The following is a 27,289-nucleotide window of genomic DNA, read 5'->3' as shown; positions in this document are numbered from 1 at the left end:
CCCAGGGTCATGGATTGAGCCCCACGTCGGATTCTGTGTTGAGGGTACAGCCTGCTTGGGATTCTTTCTTTCCCTCTGCCCCTCTCCCCAGCTCACACATACTCTCTCTCTAAAAAATAAACAAAACAAAACAAAACAAAACAAAAATAAAATAAAATAAAATAAAATAAAGCCTTTATGCAGAGTTTTAAAAAAGGGCCTTAAGGCTTTTACATTTTGTTTGAACTGTAAAATGTCTATACCAGTGGACTGTGAAGATATGCATATATAATGTTAATACTTAGAGTAACCACTAAAACAAATCCATACAAAGAATCACAGTCTAAAAAATGTTCAAGTAGGGGTGCCTGGCTGGCTCAGTCAGTAGAGCATGCAACTCTTGATCTCAGGGTCATGAGTTCAAGCCCTATGTTGGGCATAGAGCTTAATAAACAAATAGGGGCACCTGGGTGGCTCAGTCGGTTAAGTGTCCAACTCCGGCTCAGGTCAGGATTTCACAGTTCCTGAGTTCAAGCCCTGCCTTGGGCTCTGTGCTGACAACTCAGAGCCTGGAGCCCACTTCAGATTCTGTGTCTCCCTCTCTCTCTGCCCCTCCCCAACTCTGTCTCTCAAAAATAAATAAATGTTAAAAAATTTTTTTTAAACAAATAAAAAATGTTCAGGTAATCAAGAGGAAGATGGGGGAAAAAAAACCAAACAAAACACCAAAGAGTACAAACAGAAAACAAGAAATAAAATGGCAGACATATGCCCTAACAGATCAATAATTAAATGTAAGTCTGAATTTACTGATTTAAAGAGACTGAGATGAAAAAATGTGACTCAATTACATGCTGCCTATAAGAAATTCACCTCAAAGATAATGATACATGTAGCTTGAAAATAAAAGGATAGAGAGGTGCCTGGGTGGCTCAGTCAGTTAAGCAACTGAATCTTGATTTCGTCTCAGCTTACGATCTTAGGGTTTGTGAGATTGAGCCCTGCACTGGGCTCCATCCTGACAGCACAGAGCATGCTTGGGATTCCCTCCCCCTCCCTATCCCTCCCCTGCTCAAGTGCACTTGAGCGCATTCTCTCTCTCTCAAAATAAATTAATAAACTTAAAAAAAAGAAAAGGATGGAAAAAGACATACCATGCAAACAATCAAAAGCAGGAGTGGCTATATATGAACAAAAGATAAGACTTTGGAACAATTAACGGCTTCAGAGAGGACATTATCTCATGATAAAAGGCAAGAAGACATAGCAATCTTCAATGTGTATATATCAAACAGTAGAGCTTCAAAATATATGAATAAAAAATAACCTGATAGAACTGAAAGGAGAGGGGTGCCTGGCTGGCTCAGTCGGTAGATTACCTGATCTTGGAGTTGTGAGTTTGAGCCCCACACTAGGTAGGGAGATTACTTAAAAATAAAATCTGAAAAAAAAAGGAAAGAACTGAAAGGAGAAATAGATAAATCTACAATTATATCTGGAGACTTCAATACTGCTCTCAACAACTGATAGAGCCAGACAGAAAATGAACAAGGATACAGAAGAAGTCAACACCACCACAATTAATACTATAGAACTGACATTTACAGAACACTCTACCCAACAACAGCAGAATACACTAGGGGTCATAAAATGAACCTTAACAAATTAAAAAAAATTGAACTCATAAAGAGTGTGAGTAGAATGAGCATTACTATAAAAGGGTAGCATGAGGGAGATTGTTGTAATAACAGAACAATTCAGTATCTTGATTTTGGTGGTAGTAGCATTAATCTACAAGTGATGCAATGGTGAGGAGGAAGATACATACATTGTTCCAATATTAATTTCCTAGTTTTGATATTACACTATGTAAAATGTAGCCACTGGGGGCAACTGACTACATAGGACCTCTCTGTACTACTTTTGTAATTTTCTGTGAATCTATAATTATTTCAAAATAAAAAGTTGAAAATTTACTTCTTTCTCAGGAAGCTATGGAACCATATGCTCTATCAAATATTAAGATAAATCACAAAAGAGAAAGCCATGAAATCCAGGAAAAAGGTGGACCAACACAAGAGAGAGATGAACATTTCCAGAATGAAAACTAAAAGAAATTTTATTATATTAGTTATGCTGCACCCCTAGACATCAACCTGTTGTTAATGGAACTGAAAGTCAGAGGACTCCAAGAGTGACAAGAGAGAGGAGGAGGAGGAAACTGAAAGATGATATTAACAGCTTTGAGTTTTTATAAACAGTATGTATATATGTACGTGTGTACATACGTATGTATTTACTTATGTATTTATAGTAAGCTCTGTGCCCAACATGGGGCTTAAACTCACCACCCTAAGATCAAGAGTCACATACTCTGCGAACTGAGCCAGCCATGTACCCCAACAACTTTGACTTTTTTGAACAATTCCTTTAAATAGCTGTTGGAGAGTGGTCAGACTTATCAAATGATCAAAGGACACAAAGCAATTTCTTAACAAGCCACTCACAGTTTATACCTCAAAAATTCCTGGGAGGTATGAGCAAGTATCTTAATTATCAGTCGGGTTAATAGTTGGGGGAGGGGGGGTGACTCATTATTAGCTAGCTGGGAATGAAAGGACCTGAAGGGAAAGGATACTAATGATGTACCAGAGATGAATTTCATGTACTTTACATTTCTACCTAGAGGTGGCCAGGTGCAAAACACAACTAGGGCCAACTAGCAAGTCATACTGCCTAAGTTTGCTATTAACTGCTGATGCCCACAACACCCTTAGAGCCTCTCAATACACTGTTTTAAGGCTTAGGAGTTTTGAACCTTACCAGTGGCTGGGAGAATGGATTTACTTACTGACATGTCCATTCCATGAAGTCTTCGTGTTTCCTGAACCATTACAGTCTCTAATATTTTATAATACAAAATTTCTGCAAGTTTTAGTCTGTTTACAGCAAAGTCTAGGGAGGGGAATAAAAGGGAAAATATTTGCTACTGAAATGTAACTGTTAAGCACTGAAGGACAAAACTTATATAAGCTTAAATCTTATACATTAAGAATAGCAAGGAAGGAAAAAGTTTAATTTCTACTTTTTTAGGGCCAATCTATCTACTTTCAATGCTGTGTCAACTTTAGTTTTGTCTTCTTACCTATGTGCGATCCCGGCTGTTCATCTGTTGATTGAGTATAGTGTTGGCAGAAAGTCTCTCCTATTCCTTTCACTATTTTCATAATGTTTTCCATAGGATTACGTATACAAGATCTATAAAATAGAAGAGGAACCTAATTACCAGGAAAAAAATCCAGACTACCAAAATTTCAAGAATTTGGTTTTAGTGACCACAGTTTTATTCCCAACTGTAAATCTAGATATGTTAAAAGCATGTTTCAAATAAATCTACAGCTTTTAAACAAAATCATCTGGCATACTGTTTTGGAATTTCAACATTAGCAGTGTCAATATTATCTCTTTTGTTCTTCTATTTATATGACATTTTAGAAAAGGCCAAATTGGGGCGCCTGGGGGGCGCAGTCGGTTGAGCGTCCGACTTCAGCCAGGTCACGATCTCACGGTCCGTGAGTTCGAGCCCCGCGTCGGGCTCTGGGCTGATGGCTCAGAGCCTGGAGCCTGTTTCCGATTCTGTGTCTCCCTCTCTCTGCCCCTCCCCCGTTCATGCTCTGTCTCTCTCTGTCCCAAAAATAAATAAACGTTGAAAAAAAAAAAATTAAAAAAAAAAAAAAAGAAAAGGCCAAATTATAGGGATAAAGATATATCCGTATTTGCCAGTGGGTGGGATGACACAGGGGTTGACTAAAAGGGACATAAATTTTAGGGGCTGATGAAATTGTTAAAAGGATGACTCCTATTGTGAATTATATAAATTTATATATATATAATATATATACAAATTTATATAAAATTATATAAATTTATATATAAATTGACATATAAATTATACTCCAATAAACCTGATTTAAGAAAAATAGAGGCTATAGCAGTATTTATGTATATATTACACATACATATTATAATATGTAATATAGTTTACTATATATTTATATATTACATATATAATTATATATTATAAATAATTATAATTATAAACACAATTATATTATAAATGTAATATATTATTATAATTATATTATAATTGTATAATTATAAATATAAATGTTGAAATTCCAAATTTAATTCCAAATATAATTTTAAATACATATATTTATAATTATATATATTAATATATAAAATATACTTATGTAAATATAAATATAATGTTGAAATTCCAGACTTAATTCCTAATATAATTATGATTTTAAATACATTGTATAATTATATATTATATATAATTATATATATTAATATATAAAAATATACTTATATAAGTAAATATAAAGTTGAAATTCCAAATTATAATTATATTATAAATATATTATTATAATTATATTATAAACATTACACATTATAATTACATATAATTGTAATAATATATTATATTACCTATTATTTTAATTATATATTATATAATCATACAACTATGCAGTTACATATATTATATATATAATATATAATAGGCCATATTATAGGGATAAAAAATAAATCAGTATTTGCCAGTGGGTGGGAATGACATAGGGGTTGACTAAAACGGGGCATACATTTTGGGGGCTAATGGAATTGTTCTACATCTTGATTGTGACGGTTGTGGTTACATAACTATGCATTTGTCAAATTTCATACAACTATACAGTTAAAAGGATGACTCCTATTGCATATAAATTATACTCCAATAAACCTGATTTAAAGAAAAATAGAGGCTATAGCAGTATTCATATATATATTATATATAATATATATATATATATATAATAGATACAGTTGATCCTTCAACATGATGAGTTTGAAGTGTGCAGGTCCACCTATAAGTGGATTTTTTTCAATATAGTACAGTATTGCAAGTGTATTTTCTCTTTATGGTTTTTTTTTTTTTTTTTAATTTTTTTTTTTAACGTTTATTTATTTTTGAGACAGAGACAGAGCATGAACGGGGGAGGGGCAGAGAGAGAGGGAGACACAGAATCGGAAGCAGGCTCCGGGCTCTGAGCCATCAGCCCAGAGCCCGACGCGGGGCTCGAACTCACGGACCATGAGATCGTGACCTGAGCCGAAGTCGGACGCTCAACCGACTGAGCCACCCAGGCGCCCCTCTTTATGGTTTTTTTGTAAATTTTTTTAATGTTTATATTTGAGAGACAGAGAGAGAGAGGGAGGAATGGAGGAAGGGGCAAAGAGAGAGTGGGGACAGAATATCCGAAGTGGGCCCTGTACAGACAGCAGAGAGCCTGATGTGGGGCTAGAACCCATGAACCATGAGATCGTGACCTGAGCCAAAGTCAGATACCTAACCAACTGAGCCACCCAGGCGCCCCTCTTTATGATTTTCTTAATAACATTTTCTCTTCGCGAGCTGAATTTATTCTAAGAATACAGTATACAATACATATAACATACAAAACGTGTCTATCAACTGTTTATGTTACTGATAAGGCTTCTTCTAGTCAACAGTAGGCTGTTACTAGTTAGATTTTGGGGAATCATTAGTCATGGAGTACCTGGCTGGCTCAGTCGGTAGAGCATGTGACTTGATCTCAGGATCATGAGTTTGAGCCCCATGTTGGGTGGAGAGATTACTTAAAAAAAAAGTTATATACATATTTTTTGATTGTGTGGAGGGTTGGTGACTCTAACCCCCATGCTGTTCAAGGGTCAACTATATATATTTATAGTAGTGGAACAATAAACTGCATGTAATTCTCATCAAAGCCTAAATAATAATAAATAGAAAAATACAGCACTAAAAAGGCACTTAGCAAGAAATAACTGTTACCCTTATATTGTTACCTTTCTGTCATTCAAACACAGAATCTTAATTCAGAAATGACAAACAAGGGCAACTGGGTGGCTCAGTGGTTAAGCGTCCAACTTTGGCTCAGGTCATGACCTCATGGTTTGTGAGTTCAAGCTCCACACTGGGCACTCTGCTGTCAGCACAGAACCCTCTTCCGATCCTCTGTCCCCCTCTCTTTTTGCCCCTCCCCTGCTTGTGCTCTCTCACTCAAAAATAAATAAACATTAGGAAAAAAAAAAGAAATGAAAAACAAATCCAGACTATGAGGAAGAAAGTGATCTGCCTGAAACCAGATAATGAGTGCAGTGTTCAGGACTCCCAACTCCATGTCCAAACAGACGAGTATGATGTGTAGAGAGGTAAGCAACACATATGGCAAAAATACTTTGTTTTTATCAAGTTCTTCTAATGCAAGCTGTGCCTCTTGAGTAATGTTTTCTTCCAATTAGATTGTCTTTAATTTTTTTTAACTATTTTTTTAAAGTTTATTTATTTATTTTGGGGGGGGGCTGCAGAGAGAGAGGGAGAGAGAATTCCATGAACTGTGAGATTATGACCTGAGCCAAAATCAAGAGTTGGATGATTAACCAACTGAGCCACCCAGGTGCCCCTCATGTCTAGGTTTTTAAGTTAACTTTTTGAGTTAACTGTTGGATATGGTGTAAGATAAGAGTCCACCTTCATTATTTTGCATGTAGACATCTAGTTTTCCCAGCAGCATTTGTTGAAGAGACTATCCTTTCCCCATAGCGTAGTCTTGGCACCTTTGTCAAGGATCATTTAACCAAATACATGAAGATTTATTTTAGCATTCTCTAGTCTGTTCTATTGGTCTACAAGCCTGTCTTTATTAAAGTCAATCCAATTCTGTTTTGACTATGGTAGCTTTGCAATATATTTTGAAGTCAGGAAGCATTCCAGCTTTGTTGTTCTTGCTTTATTGTTTTAAAGGTATTTTGAAATTCTACATGAAATTATAGGAATTTTTTTTCTATTTCTATAAACAATGCCACAGGCATTTTGATATGGACTGTACTGAATCTACAGATTGCTTTGGGTAATAAGGACATTTTAACAATATTAAATCTTCCCATCCATGAACATGGAATGTCTTCCCATTTGTTTGTTTCTAGGTCCTTTGTGTTTTGCATACTATGTTTTCTTGCTTCCCACTTTCTCTTGTTGCTATAAAATGTTTGCATCATTACCTTGACACTTCTTTTCAACTTGTTCATGCTTACACAGTTTAGTCCAGATCTATTTTATTCAAGTGCTATGAGGATTGAAGCTCTCCATGACAGTCTTCCCACCCTATCAGCAGTCTGCATATCTTTTGAGCTGTGTCTGAGGTTAGGATTGTTCTGTCTACTTTTCTGTAAACTAAAGGTTTGGGGAGAAGAGAGCTCAGGTGGTGTTATGTTCAGCTTTTGTTAGAAGATCAGGGCTTTGCTTATTACTCTTCTGAGATTTAGTTAAATATCCCTATTCCAGGGTTCACTATATCTAGTCAGAGATATCTTCTAGTTCTATTAGGATTAGGATCTCGCCCCAAATCGGTATGGAACCTTGGAAAAGGACAGGCCCTGGGAGTTTTTCATATTTCTGCTGCGATCTTGGTGGTGGAATATAGGGGCTTTCACCTGGGAAGGTATCTATGACCTTTTACTCATTTTCCTGCTAACCCCATTTGTTTCTCTCTACATCTGGGGTATTAACAAACATTCTCAAGATCCATCAACATATCTTCTTTCCCTAGTAATGCTTCTTGGAGATGGGCATATAAGAACCATCCATTCCTTTCCTTACCATCATTTTGGAAATTTATAGCATGAAATCATATCCCTCTCCTCATTTGGTTGCTGCTAGTAAGTAGTTTGCTGGTTTTTACTATTCTCTTATTTCACGAAGTATTAGGAAAGAAAGTTCTCTGATCTGGCTTCTATTTACCATTTTTACTAGGACACATGCCTCTTTATCTTAAGCAACTGCATTAAAATTCCATTTACTGCTGCACCATCAATATGTATTCAGTCTCCCACTTGATGAACATTTAGACTGAACCCATTTAAAGTCAATGTAAGAAGAAAACCAATTAATGCATAACTTAGGGGTAGATATAAGAGTGGGATGTCAGGGCTAAATAACCTTAAGATGTATTTATTTAAACTTCAAGGTCTATAATATTATGAAATAATATCTCTGTAACTTTAATAGGTACTTCCATCTGATTTTAGGTCAACATACCTTGTAATTAAAATTTATTTAGAAAGATAATCATATTATACTTACTCAAAAATATTCATAAGTTGTTCACTTGGTGCATTTTTCAGTCCAGCCACAATACTCTGTAACCGGCTCACACTTTGAGTGGCTGAAGCAACAGGAGTAATGACTGCTTCTTTTTCCTGTAAATATCGCCGTCCTGTCAGTGGGGTAGAAGGTGCAAATGATGTTTTCTGTCAAAAAAGAAAAACCTTTTAAAAAGTTTAAAAAGATTAAAAAGTTACCTTGCCCTCATTATGTGTTTAATTCAGTGTATGTATCACCTTCTCTATTCATATTTAGTAGTACTTTTTTCCTCCCTCCTCTGGTTATCCACCAAATTTTTAACAATATAATGCTAATAACATCCTCACATTCAAAAAAACACTTTTTCAAAGTACTTACTATTATCTCATTTTATCATAATACTCATTTGAAATATACACATTTTCACTTTACATATGAAACAAGCACAGAAAAGTTTAAAAAACTGTTGAAGCTGATAAAGTTAATGGAAGAGGCTTGGTCTAAAACAGGTTTTCTACCTTCTAGACCAGTAAATTTTCCATTAGACCTCATTCTCCAACCCATTTTACACATAAATACAGAATTAAGCCTTCACTATTCACAATCAAGCCCAGAGTTGTATGGCTAAAGTTCAGGGAAAGCACATAGTTTGTCATGGGTAGAAGGAAACTAAATTTTAAAGCAAGTGGCTAAACTGATGCAAAGAATGATAAGAAAGCATAAACCCTTCTTTATGTCAAAAGACACACACCCTACTGAAAAGTCCAGGCATTCTGGGAAAATACATCAAAAATATGAAAAGCATCAAGAAATGAGGTAATACTAAATGCCACTTTTAATTTTCTTTAATGTTTATTTATTTTTTGAGAGACAGAGAGAGACAGAGTGTGAGAGGGGGAGGTGGAGAGAGAGGGAGGGAGGGAGGGAGGGAGGAGAGGGAGAGGGGGGGAGAGAGAGAGAGAGAGAGAGAGAGAGAGAGAGAGAGAGAGAGAATATGAATCCAAAGTAGGCTCCAGGCTCTGAGCTGTCAGCACAGAGCCCGACGTGGGGCTCGAACCCACAAGCTGTGAGATCATGACCTGAGACAAAGTCAGATGCTTAACTGACTGAGCCGCCCAGGTGCCCCCTAAATGCCACTTTTAAAAACTACCTTTTAAGGCTTTCATGGAAAATATAAATTAGTAGAAGAAACTCAAGATTTAACTTGAAAGATGTGTCTGTTGTTAGTAGAATCACACACAGAGAGAAAAAGATCATTCAAGACTGAGGCCAGGCTAAGTTATATTACTTTTTCAAAGTGTTGTTGAAGATTACAGTCCACATTAGCCTGTGCTGTCAGTTTCCCTAATGGGGCATCACCAGTGAACTTTCGAGGAGTTCCAATTTCCTCTTCTGCATCTGCTCCCAAAAAGATCCTCTCATCAAAATCACCAACAGTTAAAACATATTCTTCATACTCCTTGTTCACTGCTTTGCTGAAAAGAGAATTATTTTATTTACTTTTAAAGATTTTTTTAAATTATTTTTTTTTAAGTTTATTTATTTTGAGAGAGAGAAAGAGAGAAAGGATCATGACCTGAGCTGAGATCAAGAGTTGGATGCTTAACCCGCTGGCCACCCAGATGCCCCTTTAAAGATTTTACTAAAAAAAAAAAATTTTTTTTAAATGTTTATTTGAGAGAGAGAAGAGACAGAGCACGAGTGGGGGAGGGGCAGAGACAGAGGGAGACACAGAATCCGAAGCAGGCTCCAGGCTCTGAGCTGTCAGCACAGAGCCTGATGTGGAGCTTGAACCCATGAACTGTGAGATCATGACCTGAGCTGAAATCAGACGCTTAACCAACTGAGCCACCCAGGCATCCCATAAAGATTTTAATATTTATTCATTTTTGAGAGAGAGAGACAGAGAGAGAGAGAGAGAGAGAGCGCGCAGAGGAGGACAGAGGATCCAAAGCAGGCTCTGTGCTGACAGGAGTGAGTCTGGGGCTCAAACTCATGAACTGTGATATCATGACCAGAGCTGAAGTCAGACACTCAATTGACTGAGCCACCCTCGTGCCCCTTTAAAGATTTTATTGTTAAGTAATCTCTACACCCAACATGGGGCTCGAACTGATAAGCCTGAGATCAAGAGTCTTGTGCTCTTCTGACTAAGCCAGCCACGCACCCCAAGAATTATTTTAAGTAGCTAGAATAAAACTAAGTTACACACAGATTTACCTTTTTTTAAAAAAATTTTTTATTTATTAAAGTAATCTCTACACTCAACATGGGGCTTGAACTCATGATCCCAAGATCAACAGTGGCATGCTCTACCAACTGAAACAGCTAGGCATCTCCACAATGGATTTATCTTCACTTCAAGATAGATTTAGACTCCAAGACCTGGAAAAGCTGATGACTTTCAAATTTTTAACTCTGCCCATCTAACAATATTGAAGGTTCTTATCTGATTATGGACATGCTTCACATTCACATATATAACGATAATAAATTACTCTGAAAGATGAGCAAAAAGAGAGTATAAACTTAATCTCAAAACTAGCTGAACCTAATTAAGATCTGATCGTTGAGAGAACAATAGTTGCTTTGAATATATATACATTCTGAATTTGCCAGAAGTCATTGGGTCTGTTTATGAGTTTCTCTGGAAGGAGCTCTTTTAAGTGGCAAAGGTTTCCTAAAATAAGTGTACTTAAAGACAACAAGGCTTAGTTAACAACATCTAGTTAATACCGCTAATGCAGAAGGAACTTGAGTTTGAAGGAGTTAACTTGATATAATGTTCCACTTAATAAGTTGCAATAAATCATTATTGACAGCCTATAATATGGCAGATACCATTAGTGTTAGATACTTACCTATTATCAGTAAAACTGGAAAGGTCCAGGAGGCATTCTCCTTTTAAAATCTGGGAAGAAAAAGTCATTTTGTGACATGTAATTAAACACAATAACATACAAAAACATGACATTTATCTAAATTTTCACATTGGTAGTTGTTATAAATAATACACACACAAAAGAGAATTACTGAATATTTCTTTCAAACCAGTAAAACCTATATAATGTGCAAATAAAAGTTTAAAGTCCATTTTGAAAATACTTTGAAGTTGGCCTATGGCAGTGGTTTATAAATTCTAGTGACATAAGAAGCACTTAGGGGAACTTATAAAAAATGCAGATTGATGGACCCCAAGGTCTGAGCTGAGGCAGCATTTTATATAAATTCCCCAAGTGATTCTGACAAAAGCAGTCCAATTTTAAACACTGGTCTATGGAGAAGGGAAACTAACATTTATTGAATGATTATATGTATCAGGCAAGAAAAAGATTCAAAGGGAATATAGGTACTGTTGCTGGTGAGAGAAGAAAAGTACACTGTTTATAATATTTTCTATGTACCCCACACTATGCTTAGACTACTATACATCAGGGTTGCAAACTCAAATGCCTTCAGGGGTCAAAGCTCAACATACATAAATGAAGAGGGTAGAAAGCATACTTCCCATCTTAAAAGACGTGGCCATCATTTAACTTGATCAGAGTTACCCATGTAGAAATTCATGTAGATATTCCAATCCTGTTTTGCCATAGCTTCTGATTTTTGAAAGAGACTGTCACATAAAAAGTCTTTATATGTAAATTAAAATGGAATGAAATTAAAATAAAGAACGTCCTACACAGGCCAAACAAAATATCTGTGGCCCAAGAGCAGAAGGACAATTGTCCAACTCAGGATACTTCAGGAGTGAAATGAAGTCCTATAATAATTATGCCAAGACAACAACCCAAAACTAGATAATCCAGGCAAACCAAGGTGTATGGTCATTATACCTTAGAGCTACTAGTATGCTGCTGCTGCAGAGCACAAAAGACATAACCCTTGAGTTCCTGTCAAAGTTTACTTTGCTGGAGATGTTTAACATACAGATAAGGAGCCACGACTCTCTCTCTCTCTCTCTCTCTCTCTCTCTCTCTCTCTCACACACACACACACACACACACACACTGAAAGAAAGATAACACTAAATACAAAAGTTTGTGTAAAAGAAGAGCCACCACGTAGGAAAGACTTTATGCTTAAAGAAAAATCTCGTAATATCTACAAAGAAGGGTACCACAGTGATGACCTAATTTAAAACCCTTTTTCACCAAAGAGAAAACTCAAGGACTAGCTGGATTAAATGGCTCAATGTTTGGGAAGACATTGAGACCAAGAGGAATAAGCCATTTCATAAATACAGAAATAGCTAAGTGAATTACCTAGAGGAAAACCCAGAATGCATGCAGATAGCCTGTAAGCGGCTACAAAACTGTAACAGATTTCCTGCTCTATTTATATGGAATTAAAGCTATAGTTGTTATAGATCATCCCACCTTTAGAAAATACTCAGCAGTTACTCAAATTGTGGCAGTAAATTAGTTTACTCTGACCTCCTGCTTTTTACATTCTGTTCTTCGTAATTCTTTTATCAGAGCCTCTTAGAGCTGCCTCTGCCTATGAATTTACTTGACAGTACATACAGTTGGTCATAGTCTAACAGCTCAGTTTGCACACCACAAAAGATCATAGGGCAATTCTGCACCACAGCAATCTACATCACAGCAGAGACTGAACCCTGATAATCTTGACCTTGAGTCCTGTAACACTGAGAACTTGCTTAAAACCTTGTTTTTGCCTTTGAGGCTTTTGCTACTGACCCTTAAAAATCTTAGCCATTCACTTATAAGTACAGTACCTTTCTGTCAAAGAGTTTTGAAATATATGGCTTAAAGTAGTGCTCCTTTATTCCTTTTGCTTCTACTAGAAGTCCATCATGCAGTTCACACAGTACAGCAATGATGCAGGGAGGTTCTTCAGAAGCCCTAAAGTCAGCAGTATGGAAATCAGATGGTAAACCTAGTTTGATAGGGTATGAAGAGCAAAAGAGGGGGAAGAAGAATATGGTCAACTTTCAAAACTTTTTCTAAAAACTAATGACGAATTTTTAAAAATAAATAAGGTTATTACCTTTAAATGATGGGTTTAACAAATCTCGTCTATTTGGGCATATAATGGCATTGGCAAAAATCAGATCCAAGCAGCACAGAAGCAAATGGTAAGAGTTTACTAAATCATCTCCAATCATACGAAAATTACCTTTATAAGAAAAAAAAAAAGACACGAAGACCAGAAACCTCTCATGTCAAATAACCAGTTCCCACAGTAGAAATGTAAAACCACTGAAAGTATCACCTTACCCTTCGTATAAACAAAGAGGGTCCAACAGAAATTAAAGAGATCCTTAACACTGCAAGGAATCCTCCTAGAAAGAAAAAATGTACTTTTTAATTGACTAATTTGCTAAATATCACTCCACATTTGTCATTTAAATTGAAATAGCAAATATAAATAACTAGAAAGTCAAATTACATGTAAAATTCCATTCACAAAGGACAATTTACAGTCCATTAAATGGACTTAAATAAGCCTTTTTAGTCTGCACAAAATAATCAGAACATAAAAAAAATGAGTATTACCCTGAATTTCCAGATATGGTAATTATAAATGGGTTTTTAAAAATTTTTTTTCCACAAATGAATTCTTATGGTAAAAAGCAGACTTTAAAAATGCAAATTTCCTAAGCTTTATGTTTTTTTAATATCAATTATATAACGATTAAGGTTCTCACCTCTGCTTCCTGCTTCGTGGTAACCTGGGTAGCTCTTCATATGGATTTTGAAATATATCTAAAAAAATTGGCTCAAATTTTTTGAAAATTACAGTAGACACCTCAAAATTTCTTTCTAGCCTTTCTATACGTTCACGAAATTCTTGTGGCAGGTTTGACATGTCCATCCACTTCTTCATTTTATTAAAAAACTGTATTAAGCTAAACAAATTAAAAAAAAGCAACTTTAAAAGGAGTCCATACAATGGACAAGTTAACATTTTATTTACGCCTACAAATCTTTATTTAAAAACCTAAATTTATCAAAAAAAAAAAAAAAAACAACAACCAAAAAATCTCGCTCCCAAGTGCTATGAAATTACTCTGACTCCCAGAATCACTATAGGAACGTAGATTTTGAATTATGGTCATTACATCAATGTCTTCTAAGCAAGGGGCAATGACACCTACCTACTTCTTTTATTCCCTACAGCACCTAGACAGTAATTTGTATATACATTACAGAGTAAATACCAAGAGATTGTTGAGTTCACAAAGTTAGTTTGAGGACAGACATAATCTCCCAAGTAGTGGATTCTGGAAGTTGATCACAAAGCACCAGACAGCTACAGTTTAGGAATAAAATTCAAGTGTTCGTGTTCCAATGTGTGGTTCTACCACCAAATATAAACGAAGAAGGTAGTACATATCCAGAAAATCACTTAATGATTATTACTCCACCTTTCTGGCTTATTCAATTATGGGTACATTTTTTATGTCCCCATGTTAGTATGGTCTTAGATTGAAAATATGTAGTGCTAAAGTCCATTTAAGTGTCTAGCACTATATACAGAATACTTTTTTTATAAAGATTTTAAAAGTAATCTCTTCACCCAACGTGGGGCTTGAACTCACAACCCCCGGATCAAGAGTTGCATGCTTTACTGACTGAGCCACCCAGGGGCCCCTAGAATGATACTTTAAAACAATTTTTTTTTAAATGCTATTTAGCTTTTTGAGAGACAGAGACAGAGAGCGAATCGGGGAGAGGCAGAGAGAGAGGGAGACACAGAATCTGAAGCAGGCTTCAGGCTCTGAGTTGCCAGCACAGAGACCAATGCAGGGCTCGAACCCACAAACCGTGAGACCATGACCTGAAGCTAAGTCCGATGCTCAACTGACTGAGCCACCCAGGCGCCCCTGGAATGATACTTAAAAAAAAAAAAGTTGATAGAAGACATCATCAGCTAATAGTCCACAGGTACTCAAACTCCAGATACGCTGACTGAAATCTGAGACTCTAAGAGTCTTTTTTTACAAATTTTTTTTTTACTCTTTATTTTTGAGAGAGACAGAGAGAGAGAGATACAGAGTGTGAGTGGGAGAGGGGCAGAGAGAGAGGGAGACACTGAATCTGAAGCAGGCTCCAGGCTCTGAGCTGTTAGCACAGAGCCCGACTGGGGCGCGAACCCATGAACCGTGAGATCATGACCTGAGCCGAAGTTGGACGCTTAAGCGACTGACTCTTGATCTCAGCTCAGGTCATGATCTCATGGTTTGTGAGTCTGAGCCCCGTGTCAGGCTCTGTGCTGACAGCTTGGAATCTGCTTGTGATTCTCTCTCTCCCTCTCTCTCAGCCTTTCCTTGGCTTTCTCTCTCTGTGTCTCAAAATTAAATAAATATTTTAAAAAAGATTATAAACAATAGCCAAAAACATTATTGCCAGGTTGCTAAATATTTATTTGGGCTGACAGATTACAGTCTCTTGTAGGAGACTTTGTTTGGGGAGGCAGGGATGCTCAGCATGTGAAATCCTTTCCTTTGTTAGAGGAATTCCCCAATTTTGAGTCTTGCCATCTGCTAGATAGATCACCTTCACTGGAAGTCAGGGTGAAGGCATAAAACCTGAGGTCTTTGATATATGTTTGGGATTTTGAATATGGAGCTGGTGGCGCAGAGAACACAACAACTGATTAATTCTTACAATCAATTAGCTCTTAGAGGCAAATACAGTCGCAATGTCCAGGGATGGTACTGATGATCATGCAAGTCATGTCCTTGTTAGATAAATTTTTGTGATATGCTTTTCGCTATAGCCAGGCTCCTTTTGTTCCTGGACATTTTCCAAGTCTATTTTTTCAAGTCATTCTAAAGACTTTGTCAGCTACTCAATATCCTTTCAGTAAATTTCTCTTCTTAAGTTAGCCAAACTTGGTAGTTGGTATCTGTTTTTTTTATAAACAAGGGGCTTGACTAACACATCCCCATATAAATCCACTGTATTTACTGTTACCCCCAAAATGGCTGTTCTATCGTGGAACAAAGTACATCAAATGTTTGAAAACAAAAAAAAAAACCTTACAGCATTGTTATTACTTAAACTAGGATTATGATTTTTAAAACTAAAATAAGAAGCAAAGTAAACTTCACAGCTTTCAAAACTATCCTGTTCATTGGGATTCTGTTGTAAAGGAAACATTATTCCAAAAAGCACATGAAAAGAAACTCCACATCACTGGCCATCAGGGAAATACAAGATACCATTTCATGCCTACTAGAATGCCATAATAAAAAAGACAAATAATAACAAGTATTGGCAAGGGTAGTGGTAAAACGGAACCCTCAAGCTCTGCTGGTGGGAATGTAAACTCGTGAACTTTGGAAAACAATCTTGACAGTTTCTCAAAAGGTTAAACAAAGAATTCCCATATGATTCAACAATTCCATTCATACATATACACCACCCCCCAAATGAATATATGTCTCCAAAAGTTGTACACAACTGTTCATAGCAGCATTATTCATACTAGCCAAAAGGTACAAAGAAGTATCCATCAACTAATAAGTAGATAAACACAATGTGATATATCCATGCAATGTAAATATTATTCAGACATAAAAAGGAATGAAGTGCTGATACATGCCAAGGGCTAGGAGGAGGGAGAAGAAGGAAGTTGTTGTTTAATTGTTACAGAGTTTCAATTTGGGAAACTGAAAAAGTTCTGGAGATGGATAGTGGTGATGGTTGCACAATGTAAATGTATTTAATGCCACTGAACTATATTCACTTAAAACTGGTTACATGGTAAATTTTGTTATGTAGATTTTACCACACACACACACACACACACACACCCTAAAACAAATATAGAGTAGGGATGGTAAACATGGGGCATACGTCCCAATAGCAGCACACTACTGAATTTTACTGGCACTCAAAAAATAAAAAAGAAATTATTGTGTAAAAAGTTAACATCATCAATGTTCCAATTAAAATTATGAGAAAAAAATTTTCATGAACTAAATATTCATTCAGGTTCTATTATAACATGAAAATAATGAATGTCATCTTGATTTAAATCGCAAGTTATTGAAAAACTTGTGAAAAATGTGGAAAAATTACTTCTCAATACTTAATACAATAAGATGCAGACAAAATAAAAAATTCAAATTATATAACAGTAACTATTTTTTAATATTACACTTAATAGCCAAATAAATTTTTAGTTGGAACTCATTTTAAGTTGAAAGTTGCTTTGGTTAAGTTTTTTCACAAACTGAGGCTGAATATATAAATACAGTTCAAAACAAACATACTAATATTTGTGGGTGGATGCATATGTAATACAGCATGGACTTGGGAGGCTCCGCCACTTACTAGGGGTATAACCTTTGGGAAGTAATTTAAGTTCTTGGTGACTTGGTTTCCTTATCTGTAAAATGAGATTCATTTCATGGGATTAACTGTGAGGATTAACTGAATTAAAAAATACAAACCCTTTGTATATAGTAAGTGCCTACCATACAGGTAATTTCTCAATAAAAATTTTCTAGTTTTACATGTACATCTAGAATCTAAATTTGCACAGTATTTTGCAGTATGATTTATGAGCAATAATCAGGGGCACCTGGGTGGCTCAGTCGGTTAAATGTCTGACTCTTGGCTTTGGCTCAGGTCATGATCTCATAGTTCGTGGGACCAAGCCCCATGTAGGGCTCTGTGCAGAGCCTACTTGGGATTCTCTCCCCCATGACCAAAATAAATAAACATTAAAAAAAAAAAAGATTTAATCATTTAAAATTATCCTTAAAGTTCAAATTGTGAAAATAGCCCAAATTATTATAAATCAATGTAAATAATAACATCACTTATAATTCTTTTTTATTTGTCTGAACATGATGAAGCTGGTCTATGCTCTTTTAGTAGTTCAGAATCTGACACCTGAAAAAATTTATATCAGGGGCATCTGGGTGGCTCAGGTGGTTGAGTGCCCGATTTTGGCTCAGGTCATGATCTCAAGTTTGGTTGGTTCAAGCCCCACACTGGGCTTTGTGCTGACAGGCTTTGCCTGCTTTGAATTCTCTATCTCCCTCTCTCTCTGCCCCTCCCCTGCTCACTCTCTCTCAAAAATAACAATTAAAAAAAAATTTTTTTTTAATTTATATCAATCTACATTTAAAAAACTAGTATCTTTTGACCCTTCACTACATTTTTAGAAATTTAGCGGAAATACATTTTCACAATGATGTTCAGCTGTGTATTATCACAAAGAACTGGATACAACCTAAATGGTCATTGATAAGGGGTTGGCTAACTATATGAAACATCCTTACACCCTAAATCCTAGAGTAAGGAAGAGCTACTTATGGTGATATGGAAGGATTACCAGAATATTAAGAAAAGCAACTGCAAAACAATACGTATAGTAGGATCGCATTTATGTTTTAAAAAACAACCAAAACACTAAAAAAGTCTTTTTTTTCTGTTTAATAATTTATTAACAGTAAATTGTTTAAGTGGTTAATTCTGGGGAATGAGGAAAAAAAAGAAAGAGGTATCTTTACATTTTTAAACTTTCTGTATTATTTGAAAATTTGTGAACCTTTTAAAAAATGATGGTAAAAGTATACATAACAGAAAACTTACCATTTTAACCATTTTTAAGTGTACATTAAGTACATTCCCAACGTGCAACCATCACCACGATACATCTCCAGAATGTTTTCATTATTTGAAATTTTTACCATATACTTATACTGCTCTAAATTTTAAGTTCTTCTTTTTGGTTCAGTTTCCCCAACAACCTAATATTCTAAATATTTAAAAATTTTTATATGGTCAGTAATGAGAAACACTGATAGAAAAGTCAGATTATTTTATATTACAATGAAGAGGGATATTCTGCTCAATTAAAAAAATTATGTGAATTCAATCTTAATTATACTTTCATTTTATTTTTATCACTAATGACAAAAATTCATACCTATTAAAGTTTTAAAAACTGCCTTCAGGGAAAAATTTTGTCTTTAATGTACTATTTTTCCACTTATGAAAACTAAAATTGTCCTGAGAAAAAAAAATTTTGGTTTTTAATTTAGCATGAATTGAAACCTAATTGCTCTCCCTGGATAGGTCTTTCAAAGTTTGTTTCTCTTCCATGCTGGAAACCCATGACAGCAAATTGACAACAACCTCAAGTAGTCTTGTCATGGGTAGAAAATCCCAGAAATTGAGAACACTACCACCTATATCTGGTTCACTCCATTTCTTTTGTTTTGTATCCAGGCAAATAGTTCCACATGATTAATACTAGAGCAAGTAAAAGCTATAGCTAAGACCTTCTGATTGTTTACCTGTTGCAAGGTAAAAAAATACTAACTATACAGTAGAAAAACAAGACAACACCTTAGGCAGATAATCAAAATTAACATCACCAAAGAGAAGCAGGTGGATATCGTGCCTCCAGAAGTAATATAGTGAAGACACAAAACTACTTATGTAGTTTTCTATCTGGGGATATGTAACTTGCTTCTAAGTATAAGAAAATATGAGACAAATCCAAAATGAGGAGTAATCTATTAAAAAGGGGGAGGTAATTGGGTGCCTGGGTGGCTCCAGTTGGTTAAGCATCTAACTTCAGCTCAGGTCATGATCTCATAGTTCATGAGTTTGAGACCCACAACAGGCTCTGTGCTGACAGCTCCAAGCCTGGAGCCTACTCAGACCCTATGTCTCCCTCTCTCTCTGCCCCTCCCCTACTAGCACTTTGTCTTTCTCTCTCTCAAAAATAAACATTAAAAAAAAATTTTTTTTTTAAAAGTCGGGGGTAAGGTGGTTGTGGACTATATTCTTGCTGTGGAAATATTCCTGATTAAAGGAAACTAAACAGACATGATAAGTGAACGTAATAACTGATCCTAGATTGGAAATTGTTCTTTTAAAAAGCTGCTATAGGGGCACCTGGGTGGCGCAGTCGGTTAAGCCTCCGACTTCAGCCAGGTCACGATCTCACGGTCCGTGAGTTCAAGCCCCACGTCGGGCTCTGGGCTGATGGCTCAGAGCCTGGAGCCTGTTTCCGATTCTGTGTCTCCTTCTCTCTCTGCCCCTCCCCCATTCATGCTCTGTCTCTCTCTGTCCCAAAAATAAACGTTGAAAAAAAAAAAATTAAAAAAAAATAAAAATAAAAATAAAAAGCTGCTATAAAGACCATTATTGGATCAACTAATAAAACTAGAATAGAGATAATAGATTAAATTATTGTATCAATGTTAACTTTGCTGAAGTTGATAACTGTTGTAGTTATCTAAGTTTATACACTGAACTATTTAGGGACAAAGGGCTATAATGTATGTTACTTACTTTGAAATAGTTGAGGAAAAACTATTTGAGAAAGATCAAATGACAAAGCAAATGGAGTAAAATGTTAATAGGTGAATTTGGGTCAAGGGTATATGGGTGTTCTTTCTACTTTCCTTATTTTTGCAACTTTTCTGAAAGCTTGAAATTGTCTCCAAATTTAAAAAAATTAATAAAAAAAGCTACAGATAAAAAAGATTTGGTACAGAGACCTCTGAAGTCAGAATTTGAGGAAAAGGGGCAATGGAACAATGTGAGAATTGGAAAAGGAGACCTATAGGATAACAAACTTAAAATGGAATGGAGTTAAACAGAAATTAAATTCTAAAGCTAAATTTAGGACTTATAAAACAGTGTTTGAAAAATCAAAGTGCTTTACCTTAATTTAGCTGAACGTAGTATTCTGGTAAGTGAAACACAATTTCCTTCCATGATACCCTTCCCAACAGTAGGAATAATGCTTTTGCGGCATGCAACATATAATGAACATGCCAACCAGTGTATAACTTCTCCCTGGCAGGCAAAAGACAAACAGTAAAATGGATGTATTATGTTAAAATGCTTGAATTCTAGAACCAAAAAAGATCTTGGAATTGTCTGATCTTACATTATGTATATAACAGGCCAAAGTGATGAAGATATTTGCCCAAGGTCACGAAGCTTAGTTTTGCAGTAATGGGTATAAAACTCCTTACATCAGTCCTGTGTAAGATGCTAAATCAGCATTAGTCTAAAAACAGATCTTTCATCTACACCCCAAATCTAATATTATCCAAAGAGTTCTCTTAAAATTTCTCAGCACTGGCTTTCTCAATTTTATAACACCGGTGAGTCATGGCCTTGAAGATGCTTAAGTTCCTCTCCACCATGTTAATTTTATGTCTCTTCTTTAACCAGTTTGGCAGAGAAAGGAAAGTACTGAGTAGAAAGATGGCCAGGGAGACACATAAAAAGTTCATATCTATCTCAAGCAACATAAAGGAGACTGTCATTTTTGCTAGGTAAAAATTTGGGGAATTATTTACCTAATCTTTAAAAATTTTTTTTATTTTAGAGAAAAAGAGCATGAGCAGGGGAGTGGGGTAGAGGGAGAGAAGGAGGGCGAGAGGGAGAGGAGGAGGAAAGGAGAGAGGGAGGAAGAGGGAGAATCTGAAGATGTTCCACGCTCAGTGAAGAGCCTGACAAAGGGCTTGAAGCCACAACCCTGGGATCACAACCTGAGCCGAAATCAAGAGTCAGATGTTCAACTGACTCAGCCACCCAAGCACCCATATTTACCCAATCTTTAAAATAGTAATTTAGCCTATTTTAGCAGATATCTCAATTTATAATGCTATAAAAAAGATGACATTTGGTAATTCAACACTTAATTGTCTGCTTTAGACTTGAGATATCTCCCAAGTTAGAATCACTTTATTATTATTAATGTTTATCTACTTTTTTTTTTTTAATTTTTTTTTCAACGTTTTTTATTTATTTTTGGGACAGAGACACAGCATGAACGGGGGAGGGGCAGAGAGAGAGGGAGACACAGAATCGGAAACAGGCTCCAGGCTCCAAGCCATCAGCCCAGAGCCTGACGCGGGGCTCGAACTCCCGGACCGCGAGATCGTGACCTGGCTGAAGTCGGACGCTCAACCGACTGCGCCACCCAGGCGCCCCAATGTTTATCTACTTTTGAGAGAGAGAGAGAGACAGAGCCCGAATGGGAGAGGGGCAGAGACAGGGAGACACAGAATCTGAAGCAGGCTCCAGGCTCTGCACTGTCAGCACAGAGCCTAATGAAGGGCTTGAACCCATGAACCATGAGATCATGACTCAAGCCAAAGTCAGATGCTCAACCGAGCCACCCAGGCATCCCTATTATTTTTCCTGAAGTTTATTTATTTTGAGAGAGAGAGTATGCATGCCAGTGGGGGAGGGGCGGAGAGAATCCCAAGCAGGCTTTGCATTGTCAGCGCAGAGCCTGACATAGGGCTTGATCCTACAAACAGTGTAAAATCATGATCTGAGCCAAGACCAAGAGTCAGACACTCGACTAAGTCACCCAGGTGCCCCTTAAAATCACTTTATAAGTTTACTACTGAACTATATATGGATTTTAAGGTTTAAGAATTAGACACAATACAGCACAACATATTACTGTTCCTATTTACTATTCTACAGATCCTCTTTAAGACCAGATTCTAGAAGGATAAAAACATGGAAAGATTTCTTGTAGTAACCCAAAAGGGGTGGGCAGAAATGGGGTGGGCACCAATAGAGTTAAAGCCCAGTGTTACTACCTTAAAGTAGTGAGAAATCTTATTTGCTCAAGGTATTAAATGAGGCATGTAAGCTTAAGTTTGGATAATTTTAGCAAGCCTTGATTAACCAATTATTTGGGAATAGCATCCAAGTATTACAAGAGCCACTGGAGGGGCACCTGGGTAGCTCAGTCGGTGAAGCATCTGACTTCATCTCAGGTCATGATCTTGTGCTTCGTGGGTTTGAGTCCCACATTGGGCTATGTGCTGACAGCTCAGAGCCTAAAGCCTGCTTCAGATTCTGTGTCTCCCCCTCTCTCTGCCCCTCCCCCAGTCGCGCATGCTCTCTCTCTCTTAAAAATAAACGTTAAAAAAAAAAAAGAGCCATTGGATACAGGTTACTAGATGAAAACACCATTGAGATAAAGAAAGTAAGTACTGAAAGTTTTGCTTCTTTTTCCTAAAAAAAGAAAGAAAAAAGTCATCTTTATTATTTATTCTGATGCTAGACCTTAGAAATGCAATGATGGTTTTTGACCTCATGGAATTACAAATTTAGAGTTAAGAAAAGGAACAGAAAACCATGATCTATAATTGGTGAGACATGCTGTAAGAATTGAAGATAAAGTGTGAGAGACTATCGTATAACTGATGTTAAGTGGAGGTCAGAGAAGGATTCACAGAGGGAGACACCAAAATGTAAGAGGGAAAGGCAAAGGAGAAATGTAAGCAGGAAGTTGTTAGGCATACTGACAGGCAGGAAGCTGGGGACAGGGCTTCTTAACAGAGGGGCACCCAGGTGACTCAATTGGTTAAGTGTCTGACTTAGGCTCAGGTCATGATCTCGAAGTTCACGTGTTCCAGCCCCACATCTCAGTCCCTCCAGCCCCACATCTTCAGAACCTCTGTCCCTCTCTCTCTCTGCCCCTCCCCTGCTTGCGTGCATGATCTCTCTCTTAAAAAATTTTTTTTAAAGATTGCCTTATAAAAACCAGATCTATGAAAATACCTACTCTAAGAGTCTTTCACCAAAAACAAACAAAAGAGAAAAAAAAGGAGGGGCGGCTGGGTGGCTAAGTTGGTTGAGTGTCCAACTCTTGCTTCTGGGTGCAGGTCATGATCTCATGGTTGGTGGGATGGAGCCTGATTCAGGCTCTGCGCTGTAAGTGTGGAGCCTGCTTGGGATTCTCTCTCTGCCCCTCCCTGCTCGTCCTCTCTCTCAAATAGATAAGTTAATTTAAAAAATAAAAGAAGAGGAAGAATATAAAAGACTCTGGACAGAATAAACCCTCACCAAATCTTAATTCACAGATCTGTGCTCTCTAAATCAAACATTCAAGATGTCCTGATTAACTTCCCCTAACTGGAGATTTAGTTCTTCAATTTGCCTGTTGGTGAGTGGGAAACGTTTCCAGGCAGAAGGTGTGGCATGAAGAAAGTACACAAGTGGGAAGAAACTTGGCATGTTCAAGAATCTGAAAGAGGTGTCCGGTTTAATGCCCTGACCAGTTTGCACAGTAAATGCTTATTCAGCGACAGACCAAAAGAGGACTTGGGATGTCGGAAACACTTTCTTGGGCTTTTAGAAATTAGTTTGTTTTCACTGAGCGGCCATAATTCATCATCTCCCTTTCTTATTCTTCCTTCAGCTTTCCAGTCATGCCACTCATGGATGCAGGTCACTGTCCTTTATCCAGTCTACAATAGTCCTACCGTAGAGACATACGAAGAGTGTCTCTTAGGTATTTTTCCCTCATATACAGACACACATACTCAATTCCAAATATCCAACTGTATGCTTCTGAACCCACCAATTAATTATTTCACTGGGTGGTGAGTCGGTGGAGCGCTGTGTGTGTGTGTGTGTGTGTGTGTGTGTGTCTAGACCCCTTGGATCATGAAACAAAACCTCTGAATTTAAATATAATGAAATACACTCCGCCGCAACGCCATCGCTCCACTGCATTCCTTGTCTGGATTCCTATAATAATTAGCAGAACGACCCTGAGGAAGACCCTTCTCTGGGCCTTGATATTATTACCTGGAAAGCAGGTATAATTCGGCCCTGTCATATTCACAGGGCGGTGGGGGAGGACTCAATGCAAGAATGGTTGGGAAGAATCTAATGACGGTTTACACTTATTTTATCCAGAACCAGGCACTGTGCTAAGCATCAGGATACGGACACAGGAGCAAGCTGGGGCTGAGAGCCTTTCCTCAAAGCGAGTACCCCACACTTCCGCCCGGACGAGGCCAAAGGGTGGAGGCCAAAGCGTAAGCCCTTTCGTGGAATGGCGATCCCAGGTCGGGTTCCCAGGGTCGTGGTGAGAACTAAGTGAGATAACAGATTTAAAGAGCTGGGCAGTGGTGTAGGCACTAACTTCACTTTAGCTTTTACCATTATGGCATTTGGTTTTTTAACAGGTTTACGGGCACTATCATGACGTCTGCGGCGCTCGACGGGGCGGAGGGAAGCTGGTCTGGAGTCTAGGGGACCCCCGAGTGACGTGTGACCCTCCGCTCCTCTTCCGGACTTCGGTTTCCCGCCTCAGAAAGAAAACGAATAGATTGGTCTACACCCGCCCTTCCAGCTTCGCACTCCTCTGCTCCCGGCTGGGCAGCGACCCTTCCCGGCGGGGAAACTCCCACCGCCCCACAGGGTGGGGTAGGGGCGGGGCGAGGGTGGGGCCTGGCAGGGGTCTGGTCCGGCCGCCCCACCTGCCGCCGCTCACCTCTAGGCTGTAGTTGCCCCGGATGGCGGTGAAGTCGTCCAGGGCTTCGGCCGCGCTCCCCTCGTCCAGGTTCAGCTCCTGGCACAGAGCCTGCAGTGCCTCCCCGGCGGCGGCCAGCACCGCCGCCCCCTCAGCGTGGGGCTCGTCCTCGAACATCCCCTCAGGCCCTGCGGGCGGCGCAGCCACGGCCCCCCGGCTCCTTTCTCGTTTTCTGGGCGCGCTACCCACAACCCCCTGCGCCAAAGCGCGCGAAAGTCGGTGACTTTAGCACGACGTCTCTCCGACAGTCTGCATCCGCGTTTCCCCTCAAAAAAGTCCGTTTCTCCTCCAGGGCACCCAGTGGCCTCTCTCTGGAGATGTGTGATAAGAAGATTGATCTCAATTCCTGGGGAAAAAAACAAAAACAAAAACACCCTGGGCGTGGTCTTTGTCGGGCTGCGAGGGGCACAGCCAGCGCAGCAAGTTGTTGCGGAGGGATCGGCAGCCGCGCGCAGAGGCTGCTGGGAATTGTAGTCCATATCCTGCCTTGACGGCCGCGGCGCTACCCGGGTCTCGGCTGCTCTTCGGATTCGACGGAGCTGTCGCTTGTGAGGTGGTCTTCTCGATCGTCTTCGGGAGAAGCCTCCTCTGTACCACTAACCCATGGGCGTGTGTTTTCCACTGCCTCGCCAAACTTCGTCTCAGACTTGCCCCTTGATAAGAGACCGAGGCACGAACTGAAAAAAGTGGTCTCGTGACAGCGGGAGGCCTCGGGATTCCTGTCTCCAGCGGCCAGTGAGTGGTCTGTTGGATGACTGAAGGGCTGGAGAGGCAGGGGTGTCAGGGAACTACTCCTTGTCTCTTCTCGGTTGCTAAACCAGGCTAGACCTGGGCTGAGAGAATTGCAGTAATCAATGACCCTGGGAACCGTCCTAGTCAAGACAGTCATTCCAGGCTTAGAAATGGCCTGAGCATAAGCCTTAAGGCATGGAACGGGTCTCCACGCTTCCCCTTCTGCTCCACCAAAACCCCTTCTGCGGGAAGAGCCAGAGTGATCCAGAGCATGTCACTCTACTCACAATCTTTCAAAAGATTCCTCTTGCCCTTAAAATAGTATCCAAATTCCTTGTGATCTGGCCTCACCTCATTGCCCCCCTCACGAGTATATAATAAGGTGCAGCCTAACTGCTTGGTTTTGGAACCTTGAAAATGCCATGCTGTCAAGCTAGTTCTTGCCTCAAGGCCTTTCTCACCTGCTGTTCAGAGAGCCCCAAATACTCAACACCAGGTCTTTGCTTGTCTGGCTCCTCCTCCTGGTTCAAGTTCAACTAAACGTTAACTTCTCAGGCCATTCCTGAGCACTGTATGTAAAATAGCTGACCCTCCCGCCAATACTCCTTTTCATTGTCTCTTAGTACCATATCACAATTGACATTATCTTGTTTATTCACTGGCTCTTCCTACTAAAATGTGACTTGAATGTAAGCAGGGGCCTTTTTTTTTTTTTTCCATGTTCAGAGTATTACGATGTTTAGATTAGTGCCTAGCTCATGGTACTTGAAAAATTACAAAATGTCCATTGATGCTTGGGTGAGGGAAGGAGTCACCAGAGATGAAAATGGAAGACAAGTCAAGGTAGGTTACAAAGGACCTCATAAGCCCCACCGAAAGCCTAGACATTGCCAGTGTGTTTTTCAAATGTTTATTTATTTTGAGACGGAGAGCGGGAGGGAAAGAATCCCAAGCAGGCTCCGTGCTGCCAGCGCAGAGCCTGACTCGAGGCTCAGACTCACAAAACTGTGAGGTCATGACCTCAGCCGAGATCAAGAGTCAGACGCTTAACCAACTGAGCCACCAGGCGCCCCATCGGTGGCG

The 27,289-nt window shown here is 38.4% G+C and overlaps 1 protein-coding gene across 3 annotated transcripts in view; it reads right to left on the bottom strand.

Annotated features, from left to right (window-relative positions):
* The window catches only part of RBL1 (RB transcriptional corepressor like 1), a 61,147-nt gene extending 35,235 nt beyond the window's left edge, over positions 1-25,912 (bottom strand). The window contains exons 1-11 of one of the 3 annotated variants that reach the window (XM_043602418.1): positions 25,436-25,912; positions 20,837-20,970; positions 13,842-14,042; positions 13,411-13,475; positions 13,181-13,309; positions 12,909-13,069; positions 11,029-11,078; positions 9,456-9,642; positions 8,168-8,334; positions 3,125-3,237; positions 2,831-2,934 (exon numbers count right to left, since the gene is read on the bottom strand). In XM_043602418.1, the coding sequence (XP_043458353.1) occupies positions 2,831-2,934; positions 3,125-3,237; positions 8,168-8,334; positions 9,456-9,642; positions 11,029-11,078; positions 12,909-13,069; positions 13,181-13,309; positions 13,411-13,475; positions 13,842-14,042; positions 20,837-20,970; positions 25,436-25,591 (1,467 nt within the window). In that variant the 5' untranslated portion in view covers positions 25,592-25,912. The remainder of the gene's footprint in view (positions 1-2,830; positions 2,935-3,124; positions 3,238-8,167; positions 8,335-9,455; positions 9,643-11,028; positions 11,079-12,908; positions 13,070-13,180; positions 13,310-13,410; positions 13,476-13,841; positions 14,043-20,836; positions 20,971-25,435) is intronic. The other 2 variants (XM_043602420.1, XM_043602417.1) reach the window with 2 other exon arrangements.
* Positions 25,913-27,289: the final 1,377 nt, after the last annotated feature.

The sequence above is a fragment of the Prionailurus bengalensis genome, chromosome A3, assembly GCF_016509475.1.
Source record: "Prionailurus bengalensis isolate Pbe53 chromosome A3, Fcat_Pben_1.1_paternal_pri, whole genome shotgun sequence".
Taxonomy (NCBI): domain Eukaryota; kingdom Metazoa; phylum Chordata; class Mammalia; order Carnivora; family Felidae; genus Prionailurus; species Prionailurus bengalensis.
The sequence above is the reverse complement of the archived record's forward strand: the minus strand, read 5'-3'. Positions and strand labels throughout refer to the sequence as shown.